The sequence below is a fragment of the Lagopus muta genome, chromosome 8, assembly GCF_023343835.1.
Source record: "Lagopus muta isolate bLagMut1 chromosome 8, bLagMut1 primary, whole genome shotgun sequence".
Lineage (NCBI taxonomy): Eukaryota > Metazoa > Chordata > Aves > Galliformes > Phasianidae > Lagopus > Lagopus muta.
The window spans coordinates 14,940,991-14,958,098 of NC_064440.1; the positions used below are offsets into that span (position 1 = coordinate 14,940,991).

Here is a 17,108-nt window from a genome sequence, read left to right on the forward strand (position 1 = left end):
GACCGCACCACTTACTGCATCAATCCTGTGGATAAGGATGGACCTGACCTCCAGCTCCAGCAGCCAGTCAGCCTCCAGGATGCTGCAGTGATACTCCTCCAGCTCCAGGTGCTTCTGCAGCTCTTCCGTCAGGGCAGCTGGAGGTGCATGACCCTAATGTCCCGCATCCCCAGGCTCCATCTCCTGGCACTGCAGCTGCAGGCACAGGGCATGGATGCTCCGGGTGACACTACAGATCTGGGTGTGCAGGGCAGCTGCTTACTTGGCACTGGGCAGCAAAACCAGCAGCTCCTCCCAGCTCTCCTGCAGTCGGGCCCGCAGTGCCCCAGCACTGCTCCCCACCCCCCAAAGCTGCATTGGGATGAGAAAGTCTGGGGGCTGGGGAACCTTACTGCTTGGCTGCACGGAGCCTGGAGGTGGGTAGAGGATGTACCTGCTCTGGTGCAGATGGACCCACCACTGGGCAAGCTCAGCTGTGGCCAGGCCCTGGTAGAAGATGTCAGGAAGCAGCCGCAGGACTTTCGCCACAGGCCCTGCATTGGCAGAGCCACTCAGATCACGCAGACTGTGGGGGTTGAACACCTGCTCGTGGAGCATCCCTCCCTGCAGCAGCAGTGCCCAGTTGCAGCGGTGGGCAGGCAAAGAGGAGTGTGGCCAGGTGTGGAATGGAGGTTGGGGGGAGCAGCTCCTCATGCCCATCACAGAGCGGGAATACCACCCTTGTGTCATACCTCTCCGTCATGGCCTGCAGGTGCTGCAGGTAGGAGCCCAGCCAGCCCACATAGCCACACACATCTGGGGCTGTGCTGGCCCTGCTGCACGTGCCCCGCGAAGACATCAATCTCACTTTCAAGGGCAGAGTAGAGAGCCTCCGTGGGGGCGGAGGGCTGGCAGCTGGGATCAGAGCTCATCTTGAGAGCCAAAACCGCAGCAATATACCATGCAAGGGGAGCAGCTGGATGCCTGTGTCCCAGCCCAGCCCTTTGGGATGCTCTGGGATGGGCAGATGTCCTGCTCCTTGCAAGTTGCTCAGTTATGTCTACACTCTGACTTGTAACTTCTCTTGCCTTGGCTGCCTATACAAAAGCAAGCTGTCAGCCTTGCTTGTCTGGAGAAATCCTAAAAATAGGAAGTCCGTTTCCCAAATTATCAGCTGTATTATTTTAAACCATTGTGTGCTTATAGAAACTATTTGGTTTTCTGTCTCTGCCACCTGTGTCCAAGCATGCTCAAGCTATCTTCTTAGTTAGCTATTTTTGCTCTCTGCAGCCAGGAGGGGCTGGCATATCTCTGCTGGGATATAGTGCTGGCACTGCTCGCGTGGCTGCGCTGCTGGGAAGAACATCAATGGCCAAGATCAGCTCCATGGCAAATCTGGGAGCCAGTGCCACTGACAAGTTGCCCCTTTCCCCATATCTCTGTATGTCCTTGCTGAGCCCAGCTGTCTGCTTTTCAGTCTCTCAAACTTTAGAAAAATAAATTAAAAAATCACAACAAGCGAATCACACTTTGCTTGGACTCCACACATTCCTGCCGCAGTCCCAGCCCCCCACTCTGTCCCTTTCTGCCCTTCCTGCACTGAAATAAGGCACTCACTAGCCCAGGGAAAGGCTCCAAGGAGAGGAGAAAGGGCCGAGCCACAGGCACCAGGACATGGACACAAACCTCCCTCCTCCTGGGAACGGCAGGCTCAGACCTGCCCTGGCCTTACAGAGCTGGCTGCCATCCCCCAGACTTCAGCCGTGACCATGGGTGCTGGCAGGGTGACATCTCCCCTCTTGTGCCTTCCTGCAGCCAGAGACAAAGGCAGAGCTGCGGGTGCCTGCTGGAGCAGCCTGGCCGGAGCGATGCCTGCAGCTGGCTGAAACCTTTCTGAAGCATGAGCTGCACAGCAATGCTGTGTGTGTGAGCACAGCCCTGCTCACACGCGTGGTCTAGCAGGATCCGCGAGGCTCTTTGTAACGGAGCCATCTGTGAGCTCATGGCACACGCGCCATTAATAGCGAGGTCTGGGTCAAACAAAAGCAGGGCGGGCGTAATGGGAGAGGAAATTAGGTGGATGTGCTTGGCTGGCCCCGTCCCTGCGTGTTCCTACTGTAATTACTGTCCTGTGCAGCTCAGCTCCTCCATTCAGTGATCTCACCACCAGGCTGCATTTCTCCCAGCCCAGCTGTGCAAACCACACGTTGGCCCCTTAAAAACATGCATCAGTGTGATGGGAGCAGGGGCAGGGACCTCAGCTGGGGCATGCAAAGGAATAGCAGGATGGGGGAATAGGACCAGGGGCCCTATCTGCAGGAAGACAGCTGCTTAGGGACTTGGTCTGCCCAGCATCACCATGGCAGCAGGAGAGGCATGGCTCACACTCCTGGGGTGCAGCCAGGGGAGGTGCCCCTGACAGCACGCTTGTGCTCTCCGGGGGAGCAGGTGCTGCACTGCTCTATGTTGCCCTGTGAGAGCCTCTCTAGGCAGCCTTAATCACATTCCTCTGGAGCAGGGACACATCTGGCATGAACATGATCCTGTCCCAAGAGAGCCTGGGCTGATTCCTGCCACACAGCTCCCTGGCAGCTCTTTCATGTGGCTTTGATCATCACCATCCTCATCTTGCTGGGGACAGGGATGGTTCATGGGAAGGAGGAACTGCCCATTGCAGGATAGTGCTCACACAGCTCTGAAGAGCCACTGGGGTGATGCTGCCAGCCGTGTGCCAGGCCCGTGGCAGAAGGAAGCAGGATGTGCCTCGTGTCCAGGAGGAATTCCTGTCGCTGTGTCCCCGCCAACTGCCCAGCCAGCAGGAAGCTGACTCACTGACTCACCGCTGTGCATCCAACCCTCCTGGTGAGCAGCACCTAGCAGAGACAGGGGTCTGCAGGGGGGCTGTGTGGATGTGGGGAGATGGCTGGGAAGGAACAGCCTATGACAAACTCACTGCTGCAGAGGGGACTGTCAAGGACAGCACTGCGTTGATGTAATCCCCTCAGCCAGCAGGGTAATTGGCCTTGCGGATAGAAGTATTAGATGGGAGATAAGGGCCGGAGCTGAGCAGCTGGCACAGCCTTGTGCCATGTTTTCCTAAAACAGGGAAAGAGGTGCTGATTAAGCTAATCCAGCATGGGTACAGAACTCAATTTTGTGATTCTATGGTCATGCCCAAGGAGGCTCTACAGCGATCTGCTATCAAAGTGAAAGATGCGCTGTCAGCCACTGACATGTTGGGAAATCAGAACGTTTGGATAGCGAAGGTGGACTAGAGTGGTGGAAATGGCTGGCACGGGGCAGGTGGGCATCTCCCTGAGCGGGACTGTCCTATGGCAGAGGCTGCACGGCGCTATTCCCATCAGCCGCACCACTCTCCCCGTTCCAGACCACATCTGTCTGCCCGCAGCGGTGTCCCCACCCGCTGTCCCCTCCGGCTCCACGCCCTTCGTCGAGTCCCGCAGCGCTCCGCTCCCCGCCGCCGTGCCCGCTGCCCGGAGGGGGGGTGAGGGGCGGAGGGCTGGCCGGGCCGCTCCCAGCTGCTTGCGGGGCGGAGCCAGCAACACGGTGCGGTGCCGGCGAGCGGTGCCGGCGGGACGCGTCCAGCCCAGCTCGGCGATGCGGCGCTGAGAACCGCTCCGTGCCGCCGATGGACGCCTCGCTCCGCCAGGTGGGGGCTCCGGGCGGGCAGGGGCAGGGCAATGGCGGGGCCAGGATCGGCGGGGAGAAGGATGCTGCGCTGACCGTATCGAGGGAGCCCAAGTTTCACTTTTTCTCTGGCTCTCGGATCTGGTCGCCGAGCGCCGCCCGGGTCCGTTGTGCCAAGGGCCGGCTGCGCGGAGAGAGCCGGAGCTCACGCGATGCGCGGTTCCGGCCGTTCGTGCCGAGGGCTCCTTGCAGGAGCGGGGAGAGGATTTGTCGCATGATAGTCATGGCTGCCCAGATACGCTCGCGTGCTTCTTTAATCCCCTGGAGCAACCGAAGGGTCCGGAGCCTGCCGCTGCCTGCGTGTGCGTGTCACGGCTCGGCTGCCGCACGTGGCACGGGGCCAGAGCCCGCTGAGGGATCGGGAAGGCGTGAGGTGATGGGAGAGGAGGGAGCGTCCGCCTCCATCCTCGGCCTCGCCGTGCCGCTGCCCGGTCACCGTCCTACGGCTCCTCTGCGGCCGCGCCGGTGCCCGTCAGCGCCGAGCTGCGCTCCTGTGCGTGGGGCATCGCGCCTTCTGCCCTAATGCACATGTCCGGCGCCGTGTGTGCCCCAGGCCTGCCCGAATCCTCCCTACCTCTCTCCTCACCACGTTTCCAGTGCAGCCTGGTGCTGATTTTGGTCGCGGCAGCGCGCAGCCTATGCTGGTCCCCTGTCCATGGCTCTGTGGGGTGATGGAACCATCCTGGGCTCTGCGACCGAACCTCGTGTTTGAGTCCTGGGCCGTCAGACACCCTCCATCCGGCCCCCGTTGGTTTGCAAGCCGTTAAACCCAGCGTCTGCCCCCCCGCATCCTCCCGCCTTCCTCTGGGTGCACGGAGAATGGGGCAGCCCCAGGGGAGCAGCTAATGGACTGGGGCCGCCCCATCCCCCAGGAAGCAGTGCCCTTATCGGAGCAGCTGTTCTCCCAGGTCTGGGAGGAAAGGAGCGGATGCCCCGGGCTGCACGGCGGGGACTGCCCCCGGGCCGGCTCAGCAGCGTCCAGCTCATTGCAGCCATTAACTGATTAACCTGCTGCTCTGGCAGCCCGAGCTGCCTGCATCTAATCAGATGGAGGCCAGGTTTCCCAAAGGGCCATTTCACCAGAGTCTTTATGCCCACTCCTCGGTCATGGCCTTTTGCAGCAGGAATAGCAACTGAGGTGCCTGAATGTGCCCGATGGAAATGGAAGACAGCAGGGGGCCCAGATGCTCGGGGCTGGAGAGCCACGACGAGCACGTGTGGGAGAGCCTTGAGCTTTGCTTTGCAGGAGGGGTGGTGGAAGCAGGGAACGTGGTTGCCTGCAGCCGGAATGCTTGGCATGCACTGCACCCCGGCTGCTCTTCCTCCTTCTCTTTGGGGGTTCTTGGTGGGAGGGCAATGCCTGAGCAGAAAGGAGTTGCTCCACCTCTTGCCGCTGCAGCAGGAGCCAAGACCATCCCAAGGGATGCATGTCATGCTTCACAATGAGCAGCTGAAAGCCAGTGTGCTGCTGGCCTTGCTTTAGCAGGCTCCCATCCTGTACTCACAGGATCTCATCTCTGTACTCACATCTGTACAGTCAGATAGCCGCTGAGCCACACGGTCAGGGTCTGGGTTAGATGTGGATGCTCTGGATCTTCCAACTTCCCTATCTCCTCCCTCCCTTGGTGGTGGAGACCAAGGGAATTCTTTTTGTTTGAAGTTTATCTATGATAATTGGCTTGATGAGGGGCTCAGCCTGCTTCTCCTGGCTGTGTCCATGCAGGGGCCCATGCCCATGCCCCACTGGCTGTGTCCTGCTCACTGCAGCCCATCCTGTGCCAGACAGGGAGGAGCAGCCCCGGAGGCAAGGGCTGCGGTTGGCTAGTGGTGGTTTCCCTGGTGTCTGGCAGGATGTGGGTGACACAGAGGATGTGACTCGCTCTCTGATATTCCCCAAGGAGCAGGAATGCCATGACCGGGGCTAGAGGGGACGCCGCTCCCATCCCATCCCATCCTTGCCTGTGCCTTGGCTGGAGGGACAGCAGTGTGGCCCCACATCTGTCTGGGCCTCACAAGGTGGGGTTCCTGTGGGGGGAGTGGGCACAGGCATCCTGGAGGATCCTTCCATAGACTCATATGCAATGAGGAAAATGGTTTGGCTGCCTTTGGTGACATTGAGCACGAGCGATGTGCTGTCTTTCCAGATAACAGTGAGCTGAATGCCCGTGTGTTAAGTACTGTTGGCTTCAGAAAATGGCATGTTGGAAAGGAGAGGTGCATAGGGCATCATCTTCAGCAGGGGGCTGCTGTGCGGGGGGGATTCCCAGCATCCTCCCTCCTCCCCTGAGGACTGCAGGTTGCACTGCTTTTTCCCAATGGCCTCTGTGTAGCTCAGCAAGAATGTGGTGATCTCGTAGAAAAGAGGATCTTGAGAGACTGGGAAGAGGAGAAATGCTGACCATTACGTATGTAATACTCAAGGTCAGTGAGAATGTGACACAGAGCAACCCCTCTCTGTTCAGTTGCTCTGAGCGGTTCAGCAAAGAGAAGTATCGTTGCTCAAGGGCAGTGACCTGTGAATATTCCAGGCTCTTGAGATCCACTTTACTAGGAGGTCACCGTATTTCTGCTGAGCTATACAGAGAGCCCATCAGGGAAAGCAGTGCTGTATGGATGGTCCTACATGCAGAATCCCCCCATCCCAGATGCATGTTCCCAACACATCCCAGAGCTACAGAAGTGGGCGAAAGGCTCCCTGCAGATAAAGGGCTGAGGTCTTTGGTGAGGAGGTGGAAATTAGGGCTCTGGGGCTAGACCTGGGCTGTGTGTTAGTCCTGTTACCTTCGTACTGAGTCAGTGATTGGGATTTGGCTGAATCACACTTTCTGGAAAGTCTTCTTTCTGGAGGATCCCCCGCTTTTTGCAGCTTCTCCAAGTGGTTACACAACCCTGCTTTAAAATAAATCCTGTTACATTTCTGCAGTGTCTGGCAGCCACATCCGTCTTCGGGTCCTGCTTTCTTTTTGCTGGGTGAGAGCTGTTCCATTCCAAGCAGCAGCCTGCCAGAGTTCCTTCCCTGCCCACCCAGGTGAGCAGCAGGCTGAGTGCCGAGGGCTGCGCCCATGCTGGGCCCATGTTGCTCTCATCCCTGTGGTATGGGTGTCGGGGCCAGATAGGGCAGCCCTGGTTCTGGCTAATGTACCTAACGAAGTTAGCATTTTCACCAGTTCTTTTGCATTACAAGGGATCTTTCTGAATAGCAGAAATGACCAAGGTTTTTACATTTGCTCTGTAAGCCTTCTTTTTCACACCTCAAAGCATAAGTAAACAGGAAACTTCCTTGCTCCTGTTTATCCATCTGAGACACACATCAGCTCTGGTTGCAACCAAATGTCCTGGGAGCTTCAGCAATTCACAGTCCTGTTGGATCTGTGATTTCCAGAAGAAATTCCTCTCTTTGAAGTGTTTCTTGCATTCCTTCTCCTGAATCTGACCTTTCAGTTTGGCTGTATGTTAATCCCATTTTGTCCAAACAAGCCTGGAATCCACAGCCTCATCCTCATGGACACTCACTGCTCTACCAGATGTTGGCATTATCAGCGCTGCTTTTGGTTTTACATCCTTGCTGAGAACACAGAGTAGTACTGACTCTGTCACTGCAGACAACTGTTAGAAACTCCTTCACTTAGTATTGCCCTATATGCCCCTTATGCTTGTACACTAATTGAAGAATGCAGCAATCTGGTTGACTGGACATCTTTCTACACATTGACCAGCGTTGCACAACAATTGAAGCTGTAGTACCTTGAAGTTCAAATGGCTGAAGGCAAAAAGCTCTTTATTTCCCCACAGGCTGTTGCACTGAGCAGCATGTGGTTGCTTGGGATAACCCTGCAGAGCCCTCAGTGAGGCTCTGTCCCTTCGGTCTCTTGGAATTTCCTCTGCGTTTCCAGGCTTATCAAAAATGAGTATCAGCTGGTGAGGGACTTTGTGGGACAGATCTCTGGGAACGCTCGGACCTGTTGATTTTTAAAATGCCTCACATCCTTTCCATTCACCAGTATGGGAAAGTTCAGCAGCATCTCAGTATGATGCAAAGGGGATACTTTCCAGGAATGTTTATTAAAAACTTGTGCGTGCCTCCATTGTTATTCACAATGCTGCCATCCCCAGCTAGTAATAGGATGCTGCTACCAGCACATGTCTTTTTCCCCAGAGATTTTGAAAGAGAAAACAGTGAAGCATGAACTTTACTGGCTTTACTGTTTCCCAGCCTACTGACTTTTGAGGGCTGTTTCCCTTTTCTCTTCTTTCACTGTTACTTCAGAAGGGCTGAAAATACATCCCAATGCAGAGGTGCTCCTCTTGTGTTCTTAGTGGTGTTCATGGCAAGGACACTCAGGATGAGCAAAAACCAGGAACGTGTCTCATGAAACACTCAAGAATTCTTTATTAGTGACATGACAAATAGGGGGAGACATGGCAAAAGAGCAGAAAGTAATGGATGAGACAGAGAAGGTGGATTGGAATTCTCTGTTCCTCCATCTCTGACCAAGAGGAGGGATTTTTTGCTTCATATGAAAAAGAGTGACTAAAAAGTGTGCTTTCCCATCTAATGTGGGACTAGAAGTACAGCTCCACATGGCAGGGATTACTGAAGTTAAGGATGTTGTGAGATGCAAAAAGGTGTAGGATGTATGGAACCTGCCTTACTTTATTAGTTGGTGTATTAGTGTATTAGTTGGCAGAAGGGAGATGGCACCCAGAGCAATGTCCAACAAGAGGGAAGGGCGGGGACAGCCCTTGCTCAGCTAGGAGCACTTAGATGGTCAGTAAGAACGTGGTGGGGACTGGAGAGCATCTGCCATGAAGCTGGGGAGGGTGTATACTGGCTCCCTCCTCCTCTGTGCATCTCCTGCCCATGGCAAAAGGTCTTGCTCTCCCCACTTGTGCTGTGCCGGCTGCTGCCATCTCTCTGTTCCAATCTCTCATTGCCCATGGTCTCCTGAGCCACCAAGCCCTGCTCCTTCTGGTCAACCCTAACCTAGGGGCTGGCCCTGTGACTTCATCTCAAGCTGACACCAGAAACACCCCAGGGTTCCTTTGCTCCCTCCCATATGGATCTAGAATGTCACAAACTCCCCTCCCCCATTAATCTTTTATCCATTAGCTAAGTCTTTCCATATCTATCCTATCACTTATTCATGATCATCCAGATCAATCTGTTGAGAAGTGCATTTATTGAAACCCGAGCCTGGCTTTCTCTGGATAGCACAGGCCTTTAAGCCCCACTGCTGCTGCCTGGCGTACCACCACGAAGCCCACTGAGGCCAGGAAGAGAGCTGGCTTAGAACAGTGCAGCTTCCAAGCCTGGGTGCGTATGGGTTCACCATCCTCAGGTCAGAGGTATGTATATACACTACAGCACGTATGGCTGAAAATTTAATGGTGCCCACACTGACTCTTGAGTCTCAGTGCGGTGATTGGAGGTGGTTGCCCAAAGCAGTGTGCTGCCAGGGCCTCTTGTAGCATTGTATCTGCAGGTAGGTCTGGTGTCCAGGTGACTTGCTTGTGGCCTAGGAACTCTGGCACTTCAGTGCTTTGTTCTTTCAGTAGCTGCTGTTGCTTCATTTTTATTAAAAAGTAAAAAAAAACATTTAAAAAGGAATTGGGAAGGGAAGAGCTATTCTCGTTATAGAAGGAACTCGAGGGCTTCTCCCATGGAAGCTCAGCCTTGCTGCCTAGCAGTTCTTAAGTTTTCTGCTCAATTTAATCCTTTCAGTGGATCAATGAAAGGCATGGTTGGTGTTGGTGTGAGGGCAGCCTCTCCAGTGTCACCATCTGCTTCTGTATTTAGTCAGGGCGCCCAGGGGAATGTCATGTTTAGAAAAAAGGGCTGATTGCAGGAAATGGGGGCAATGCCGGGCAGAAGTTAGGATAATTTACTCTGTGGTTCCTATTCTGAACGTCTCAGCTCTGTCTGGAAACAACATAAATGAGTGCAAGCCTACTGGGCAGAGGTAATTGCTGTTGTGAAAGCAACTGCAACCTTGAAGTAAACTGCAGTAAGTTCTGGGCAGCTGAAATGCTGCAGTGCCGGGGAGTTCCATCACATTGCCTCCTGCTCTTGGCAGCACATGGGAGAAGGGTCTCCAAAAACACACAGTAAATGGTGCCATACGGTGCATTAAAAGGCCTTCTTTCATCTTGCTTTCTGCTGGGATCTCCAGGAACAACTTAACAGTTTTCTGATGTCGACTCTGCTCTTGACACTGTGATGATAGCTGAGAACTTCTGGTGCAAAAGGTCTCACTAACACTTGTTGCTGTTAACACGTTGGTGCAGAATCTGTGTACTGTTTGGGAAATGGATGATTTCTACTCAACCATGTCTTGCCCACGTGCCCTGGGCACTGCCTCAAGCATCCCATTTCAGTGGGAGATCTGCAGAATGCTGCAGCAAAGTTTGAATTAAGTCAGTTTTCTTCATGTCATTAAAACCAGCTCCTTTATTGGGAGGGCTGGAGGTTGTTGGCCAATAGGTATGTCATCTACAGAAAGGAAAATCCAGGGTACCAAAATAAAGGACAATGAACTATTGTTCCACATTCTGTCTAATATAGAAATACCGTATCAAATCTCTTCAAACATAATAAGCCTGTAAAATCTAATGGTGCTGACGTGTTTAAGAAAAATGTAAGGGCTTCTACAATCAATATCTTAGGGATAGAAAACAAATTAGAAAGAAGATAGGTTTGTGAATCAATGAAAAAGGCCTTAATATTAGTGATCAGTTGAGCACAATGGCTTTTTCGGAATGCCTAGCAAAGCAGAATTTGTGATTTCAATGGGAAGACGCAGGACAGATTGGTTTGCAATAAGCAAAGAACAGGTTGTTATGCTTAATTCTGCATGACACAGGCTGTGGCTGGGAGGGCAGGGCAAACTGACCCAGCAGGCTGATCACCCCAATGCTTCTGTAGGAGAGCTGAGATCTGTTTGCTCCATCCCTCCCCGTTGTGATCCAACTGGTTTTTGTTTTGGGAGAAGCGTGATGTGGGCAAGTTACATTGCATCTGAAGATCAGTGAGGATCTGCACCACTCTGCAGGTGACAGACCTTTCAGTAAACCCATTTATTGCCTTTTTTAGGTGCTGACTGGCTGCATCCTTGCACAACGCTGTCGTGGCATGATTCTGGTGAAAGCTCTAACAAAAGCTAAACTAATTTTGGTCTGCGCAACCTTTTTGTTACCTAGCCCAAGAAAACATATAAAGTTTAAGACCATTTGCAGGGCGATAGAGCATCTTGTGGCCACAGGGCACTGATGCTTAGCAGAAGACCATGGATTGCTGCCTTGGCCGTACTTCTGTGAGACTAGAAAGTCTAATCCCTGTTCACATCTTAACCCCTTTGCTCATTCCAGATAAGCCTACTTTCACATCCTTCTCCGTGACACAGCTTATATATTGAGGTCTAGGGGGTTGGAGATTCATGATCCTTGAGCTCCCTTCCAACCTGGGTCATTCTGTGATTCTGTCTGGAAACACCTGGCTGAGAATCACCCTCAGCCATGCACAGGCATGTTTTGCCAGAGGCCTGCTGCTGCGAGATGCCGAGCCACTTAAGGAGAAACACTCACATCATGTTCCTTACCCAAGGAAACTCTTGCAAGAGAGAAAAGCAGATAGCTCTGCAAAGTCTGCTTAGTGTTGGCTGATTTCTGAAAGCACTTTGACCTAAGTGATGTGTGGGTGTATGAAACTGTAAACACACTTTATTTACATTTTCTATTATTATTATTATTATAGCATGACTTTTGATGACTGGTTGTTCTAAGTTTGAAAATGTTTAGACAGTTTAACCCACTATTCCATTTCTATTTTTCCTAAAGACTGATATTTCCTCTGGCTGGCCTTGGGTGTTGGCGCTCTGTGCACAAATCCTGCCGGCTCCAGTTCTTTCTAATGGGAGGTTTTCTGTTTTTCTGCAGGGTGCCAGGGTATGGCTGCGGGAGCAGGACCAGCTGCAGCCATGCACTGTTGGCCTGTGTGCCGATGGAAACGTGCGCTTCACCTCCGATTATGGCACTGTAAGTGGAAATTTGCACAAGGCTGTACTCTATGCCTATGCAGGAATAGCACCTGGTGGCCATACATGGTGGTTTTCTCTATTCAGTGCTCTTCTGAGAGCTGTCCTGTGTGCTTCCTTTCCCTGTCCTCTTGGGTCAGTTTCTTGGTAACTGACTGGGCTATCTTGCCCATAGTGAAAGCTCAAATGAGAGCATCTTCATTTTGGTTTGGATTGGATGGGCTAATTGATTCCTAACTGTAGTGTCCTCACTTTCTGGCCCCACTTCCCTGCGGCTCTGAGGTAGGATGTCCAGTATTATACTACAGGGCTTTTGCCATTTGTTATTGTTTCCTCAAAAACATCTCAATCACCAAATCCATCAGAAATGTGACTTCCTGGAAGGAAAGGAGGAGCCGATGTTTATGAAACACAAGAGATTGAAAAACACATTTGAAACAGAGCAGCCCAGTGCTTTATGGATAAATGTAAATGAGATATTGAGCAGGATATTTGTTCCTTGCACTTTATGGACAGATTTGGGGTTGAGGAGGAAACCTTCCTCACCTGCTCAGCCTGGCCTGGTTGGCACTCCCCACCTTGGGTTGTCTGCTGGCCAGGTTTTACTTTATTCCTGATCATTGTGGGGACTTGGAGCGAGTCCTGGTCATTTTGTTTTGACTGTGGGCTTGATCTGAGACAAAATCAATTCATCACTGGAGAGAAAGTGGAAATCTTTGGCTGTGTTGTGAAGTGCTTGTATAGTAATTTAATGGCTTGCTTGTATTTAGGAGACAAAAAGCTGATATTTTCTTCCCAAATTAATAAAGATCTTGTTAATGCATGTAATGTTCCCTTTTAAACACTAACTGTTCTTGGGAAAGGGGGATTCCAGAGGCATCTCTGCTGAGAGATCAATTTGTCTGTGCTTTCTCTGTTGCTTCAGGCAAATTGAGCCAGAGGAGTCAGCTCAGCCGTACAGACCACATGCCAGCCCAGCCCCACCACATGCAAAGCTGGAGAGGGGGGGATGTCTGGGCTGTTAGAAGGGTCTGGAACTGAGCAGTGAGAGGATAAAGCTCTTCTCACTGTCTTGGCTGGAGGTGGGAAGGGTCTTGGACCAGATTCTTCTTTAGATGGGCATGTTGTATAAAGCCAGCCAAGAGCCTCAGGACAGGGTTAATAGTTGATGATCTAGTCCCGCTAATCGTTTAGCCTTGCATTCAGGGCCAGTTTCTCTTCAGGGTCCCATTTTCTCATGTGTTGTCTACAGGAGGAAATAAACAAGCTCTGACCCATCACACAATTATTTTCCATGCATAGCAACCTCTTGGCACAGGTACTCTAAACACCGGGGTCTTCTGGGACACTTGTGCACTCAGCTTTTTCCCCAGACATCTTTTTTATTGTTTCTTGTCTGGCCCAATGGCCACAATTGCTGACAGTGCGGTGGTAAGTGGGTAATTGCCAGGGAGATGTAAGGACAAACCATGTCATGCAGTTTTGGACTTGCCCCCTTCCAAGATTTGTCTGAGTCAGCAGAGAGAAGAGAGGCAGGGGTTTGCTGACTCATGGGTTGAGAGTGCTACGGTGGCTTTCCTCCTGATGGTCCAGTTCACATCATACCTCTGCAGCTCATATTCTGAATTTAGGTGTCCCATTCTCCCATCCTGCTTCCTGGTGAGCTCCCTGCCCCTTGGGTACAGCCTCAGCTCCATGAGGATGATGCTGCGAGGGGGCAGGGTGACCTCATTCTGTCTGCAGCTCCCAGCTGCCTGGCTGCCCTTCTGCAGCAGCTGCAGCAGCCTGCAAGGAGAGGGCGGGAGAAAGCAGTTAGATCAATGCTATGGATGATGTACTTATTCTCGAGGGGATCTGTAGGTTTCTTTGTTGGCACCTGGGGAAGCTGACAAGCAGGGGTGAAGATGAAACGGTGTCCCAGAAGGGAGGGAGAAGCCCAGTTGCAAAGATTGCAAGGATTACTGTAAGAGCTGCCTGTATGAAGTATCTCATTTTTCTATCTTGGGTTTTGCCATCTAATGCAGCCTGAGGTGCTGGGTGGGAGATGGCACACAGCTGAATCTGAGAGTGGGAAGCAACTGAAATGGCATTTGTGAAATGCCAGCATCATGCCTGAGGAGGAGGAAAAGAGGACTGGGTACGGTGGAGGGGAAAGGCAGTTTCATCTCAGCTGTGTGCAGGGAGGTGAGGAGGATGACCCAATATGGGCTGTTGAGGAGGAGGAAACTCCAGCAGGAAGAAGGTTGCAGCAAATGAGGCAGGGAAAGTGTATAGATAGAGGAGAGGACACTTCCAGAGTGGTGATAGAGGTTAATAGATGTCACTTTGAAGGCAACATCAAACACATACATACCAGCATATGCACAGGAGATCCCTACTTTGGCTTCTTGACTGCTTTACCTTCCTTTGCCATTGACACAGCCACCAGACACTCTGTCTGCCCCAGGACGAAACCTGGGATGTGAACAAGCTTAGCCTGCACCATGCTGCAGTCAGAGACATGATCCCACCTGCGCTTCTGTGTATGGCTGCTCCTGATCTGCTGGGAATAGCTGCCACCATCGCTCACACTGAGCACAGTGTGCAATACCAGTCCAGGTGGTGCCCTGCTCTGGCCAAGGGAACTTCAGTAACGGCCAGGTAGCCCTGCGTTGACCCGTCCTGGCAGTGCTAAACACGAGGGGACAATTTTGTAGCAAAGGCAGGGAGTGTGCTATGTGGGTTGTGGCCAAGGAGCTCCAACAGGTTGGAACAAGAATGGAGGAACTGCTATAAAAATAGGGAACGGATCTGTGCCTTATTCATTTCCTTTTCCAGTGCTGAAATTAAAGAAAACCACTTGTTTCTGTAGGAAATCAGACTTGTATGCCCAGGTGACGTGCTCTTATTTATCCTTATCCCTGTTCCTCCAGGTGTTCCAGTACCCCAAGACCTCCCTTTCCGTAGAAAAAGTCTTGCCCATGCACCAGAGCAGCGTCAGTGGGGTAGAGGACATGTCCATGCTGGGAGATCTGCACGAAGCTGCCATCCTGCTCAACCTGCACCAGCGCTACCAGCAGGGTAACATCTATGTAAGTGCTGAGCTGAACCTCGGCTCTGTGGCTGACAAGTCTTGTTTATCTTTGGGGTTGCCACTTTACATGGGAAACACTGATTTAAGTTGTTTCCTGAGCATTGTTTCATGCGGATAAAAAGGGATGTTTTTTTTTCTGCTTTGTGCCTTGTTAGCTCCATCAGCCCTATGAGATCCTTTTCTTACTTTATGGGCCTCTTTGCCTATGTAGAACTTCCAAAATGTGGCCTTCACCTATAGGATTTGTGTATCCACCATGAACATCTGTCACTTACTAGCTGGCACACATGTTGCCCAGATTCCCTATTGTTGCTGTTCAGAGGTTATAGATGGCCAAGTAGACAGGAAGGTACAACAGGCTATTGTTCGGTATCACTCCTGAACTCAGCTAGGAAAGCAAACCTGTTGCCTACTTTCCTGCTTTTACAAGTGGCTGTGCTTTTTTGAGTTGCTCTGCTCTCCATTGCACAGCAGAATACCAGCACATCTCATTATTTCCCTCTAGGCCCAGAGGAAGGAGGCAGGCATCAGGGGAACGATGAGGGAGGGAGAGCACTCGAGGATGAAGCTGCTGGGAGGCAGAATGCTCTGCTTAGGCTGAATGTTGTGAAGACTGCCTTGGGCTGCTTTACCCATACCTTGGCTGTCCATCCTCTGTGTGTACTCAGAATTTTTCAGATTATGACAGGAAAAATGTAAATCTGTGTTGCATAGCAACTGTTCCTAAGGCAACCGAACTGTATGCACCTGTATTCCAGGAAATGGTCAATAAAGTGACCTGGTTTCTGAAGCACCTCCTGCGCTGGGACGAGGAGAATGAAGTACCCTTCTCACCGTGCCTGGCACCAGAAGTGGCACCCTGCTGCCTCTGACCATGTCACCACAGCCCTGTCCCTCTGTTCCTCATCAGCACTAGCTCTGTGTCTCCTCCAGCCATGGAGGAAAGGTGTTAATGTTCAGACGCGGTGTCATTTTTTGGCTGCACACAGTGTGTATTTAGTATGTTCCTTCACAGCTAGAACGTAGTAGGCCAGGATTGCAGGTGAAGCTGTACCAAGGGGAGTTAACGCCTATAGGTCAGGGCAAAAAATATCTGGAAGGAAATGAAGGAGATCAGAAACAGGCGAGAAATGTCATTGTTCTCTGGAGAACAAAATCACCTGAAGGAAAGGTAACTTAACCAGTATTTAAAATAAAAGCAATAAATAAAAAAGAGGAGGAAGAGGATGGCAATTGGAGAACTTTTCCAAAGAAATTTTATTCCAACTCTATCAAGCTACTTCAGAAAATGTGAGCACAGCAATAGCCTGCACCAAAGGTCATCTGCTCTCTTACTGTTTCTGTCACCAGTGAACTGTATTTCTGCCTACAAGGCTCTGTATCAGAGGGTCTTCAGGTCTTCTTCAGGTCCCTTCTTGCCCACTTATGTGGGTACTGCTGGTAATGCAGTGAGACTCAGGTGATGGTTTGTCCCTGGTGATCTGTATTGCTGCTGTACTAAAAAACTGTTAAATAGTTTGGTGACTATTGCATCTTATTAGTCCTGCTTCTGGCTTCAGAGCTTGGCATTACAGTATAACAATGAGAAAGCATGTGTCTTTCTCATCACCAAATGTTCCAATTACAGCTTCTTCAACGGATGCATGCAAATCCTTTTATCTGTATGTGATGACTGGTAGTTCATGGTTTGGCAGTAATACTATGCAGTGCTCCAAGGGTTTTGTCTGACACCCTGCTGAGAATGGCTGCTCCTGGAGTGGAGCAGCAGCCCTGTGAAGGAGGTCCCTACCTCAGTAGCAGGATTTAAGCTGGACATTGACCACATTGTGGATTCACTGCTAGGAGATAGCACCATTGCTCTGTACTGCAGCTCTGAGAATAAACTGGATTTGAGCTGGCTGGCTGAACCAAAAATCTGAATGAATTTCCTTCTGACTTCACAAAAGAAAACGTTTGAAATTGGATAAATTGGTTTCAGGTATTTTATTTTAAACCTTACAAACCCTTTTCTAAAATTATTTTCAAATGAAATATTTTCAAAATAAAGTATTGAGAAAATGTCACAATATTTTGGCTTGAAATCCTAGTGCTTCAGCTGTCAATCTCGATTTGATTTTACCACGTGATTTAAGCTGCTCTAAACAGCATTTTTTCAGCAGCAGCAGAACGACACACTTCAGTGTCTCTTGTTTTTATGTCCTCTCTTTGTTCAGGAGCTGCTTGAACCCATCCAAACCCCCTGCACTGAGGATCCTGGGGTGGAGTCGTGAAAGTGTCCCCTGACCCTCCTTTAGTCTCAGGCTTTTTTGTGTTTGTTT

The 17,108-nt window shown here is 51.2% G+C and overlaps 1 protein-coding gene across 2 annotated transcripts in view; it reads left to right on the forward strand.

The window, feature by feature from the left end:
• The first annotated feature begins 3,541 nt into the window (after positions 1–3,541).
• The window catches only part of LOC125697003 (unconventional myosin-X-like), a 70,981-nt gene continuing 57,414 nt past the window's right edge, over positions 3,542–17,108 (forward strand). For both annotated transcript variants that reach the window (XR_007378641.1, XM_048953478.1), the window contains exons 1-3: positions 3,542–3,649; positions 11,620–11,718; positions 14,630–14,788. Coding sequence is in view for 1 of the 2 variants with exons in the window: in XM_048953478.1 (XP_048809435.1) it covers positions 3,629–3,649; positions 11,620–11,718; positions 14,630–14,788 (279 nt within the window). In the remaining variant the exon portion in view is untranslated. The remainder of the gene's footprint in view (positions 3,650–11,619; positions 11,719–14,629; positions 14,789–17,108) is intronic.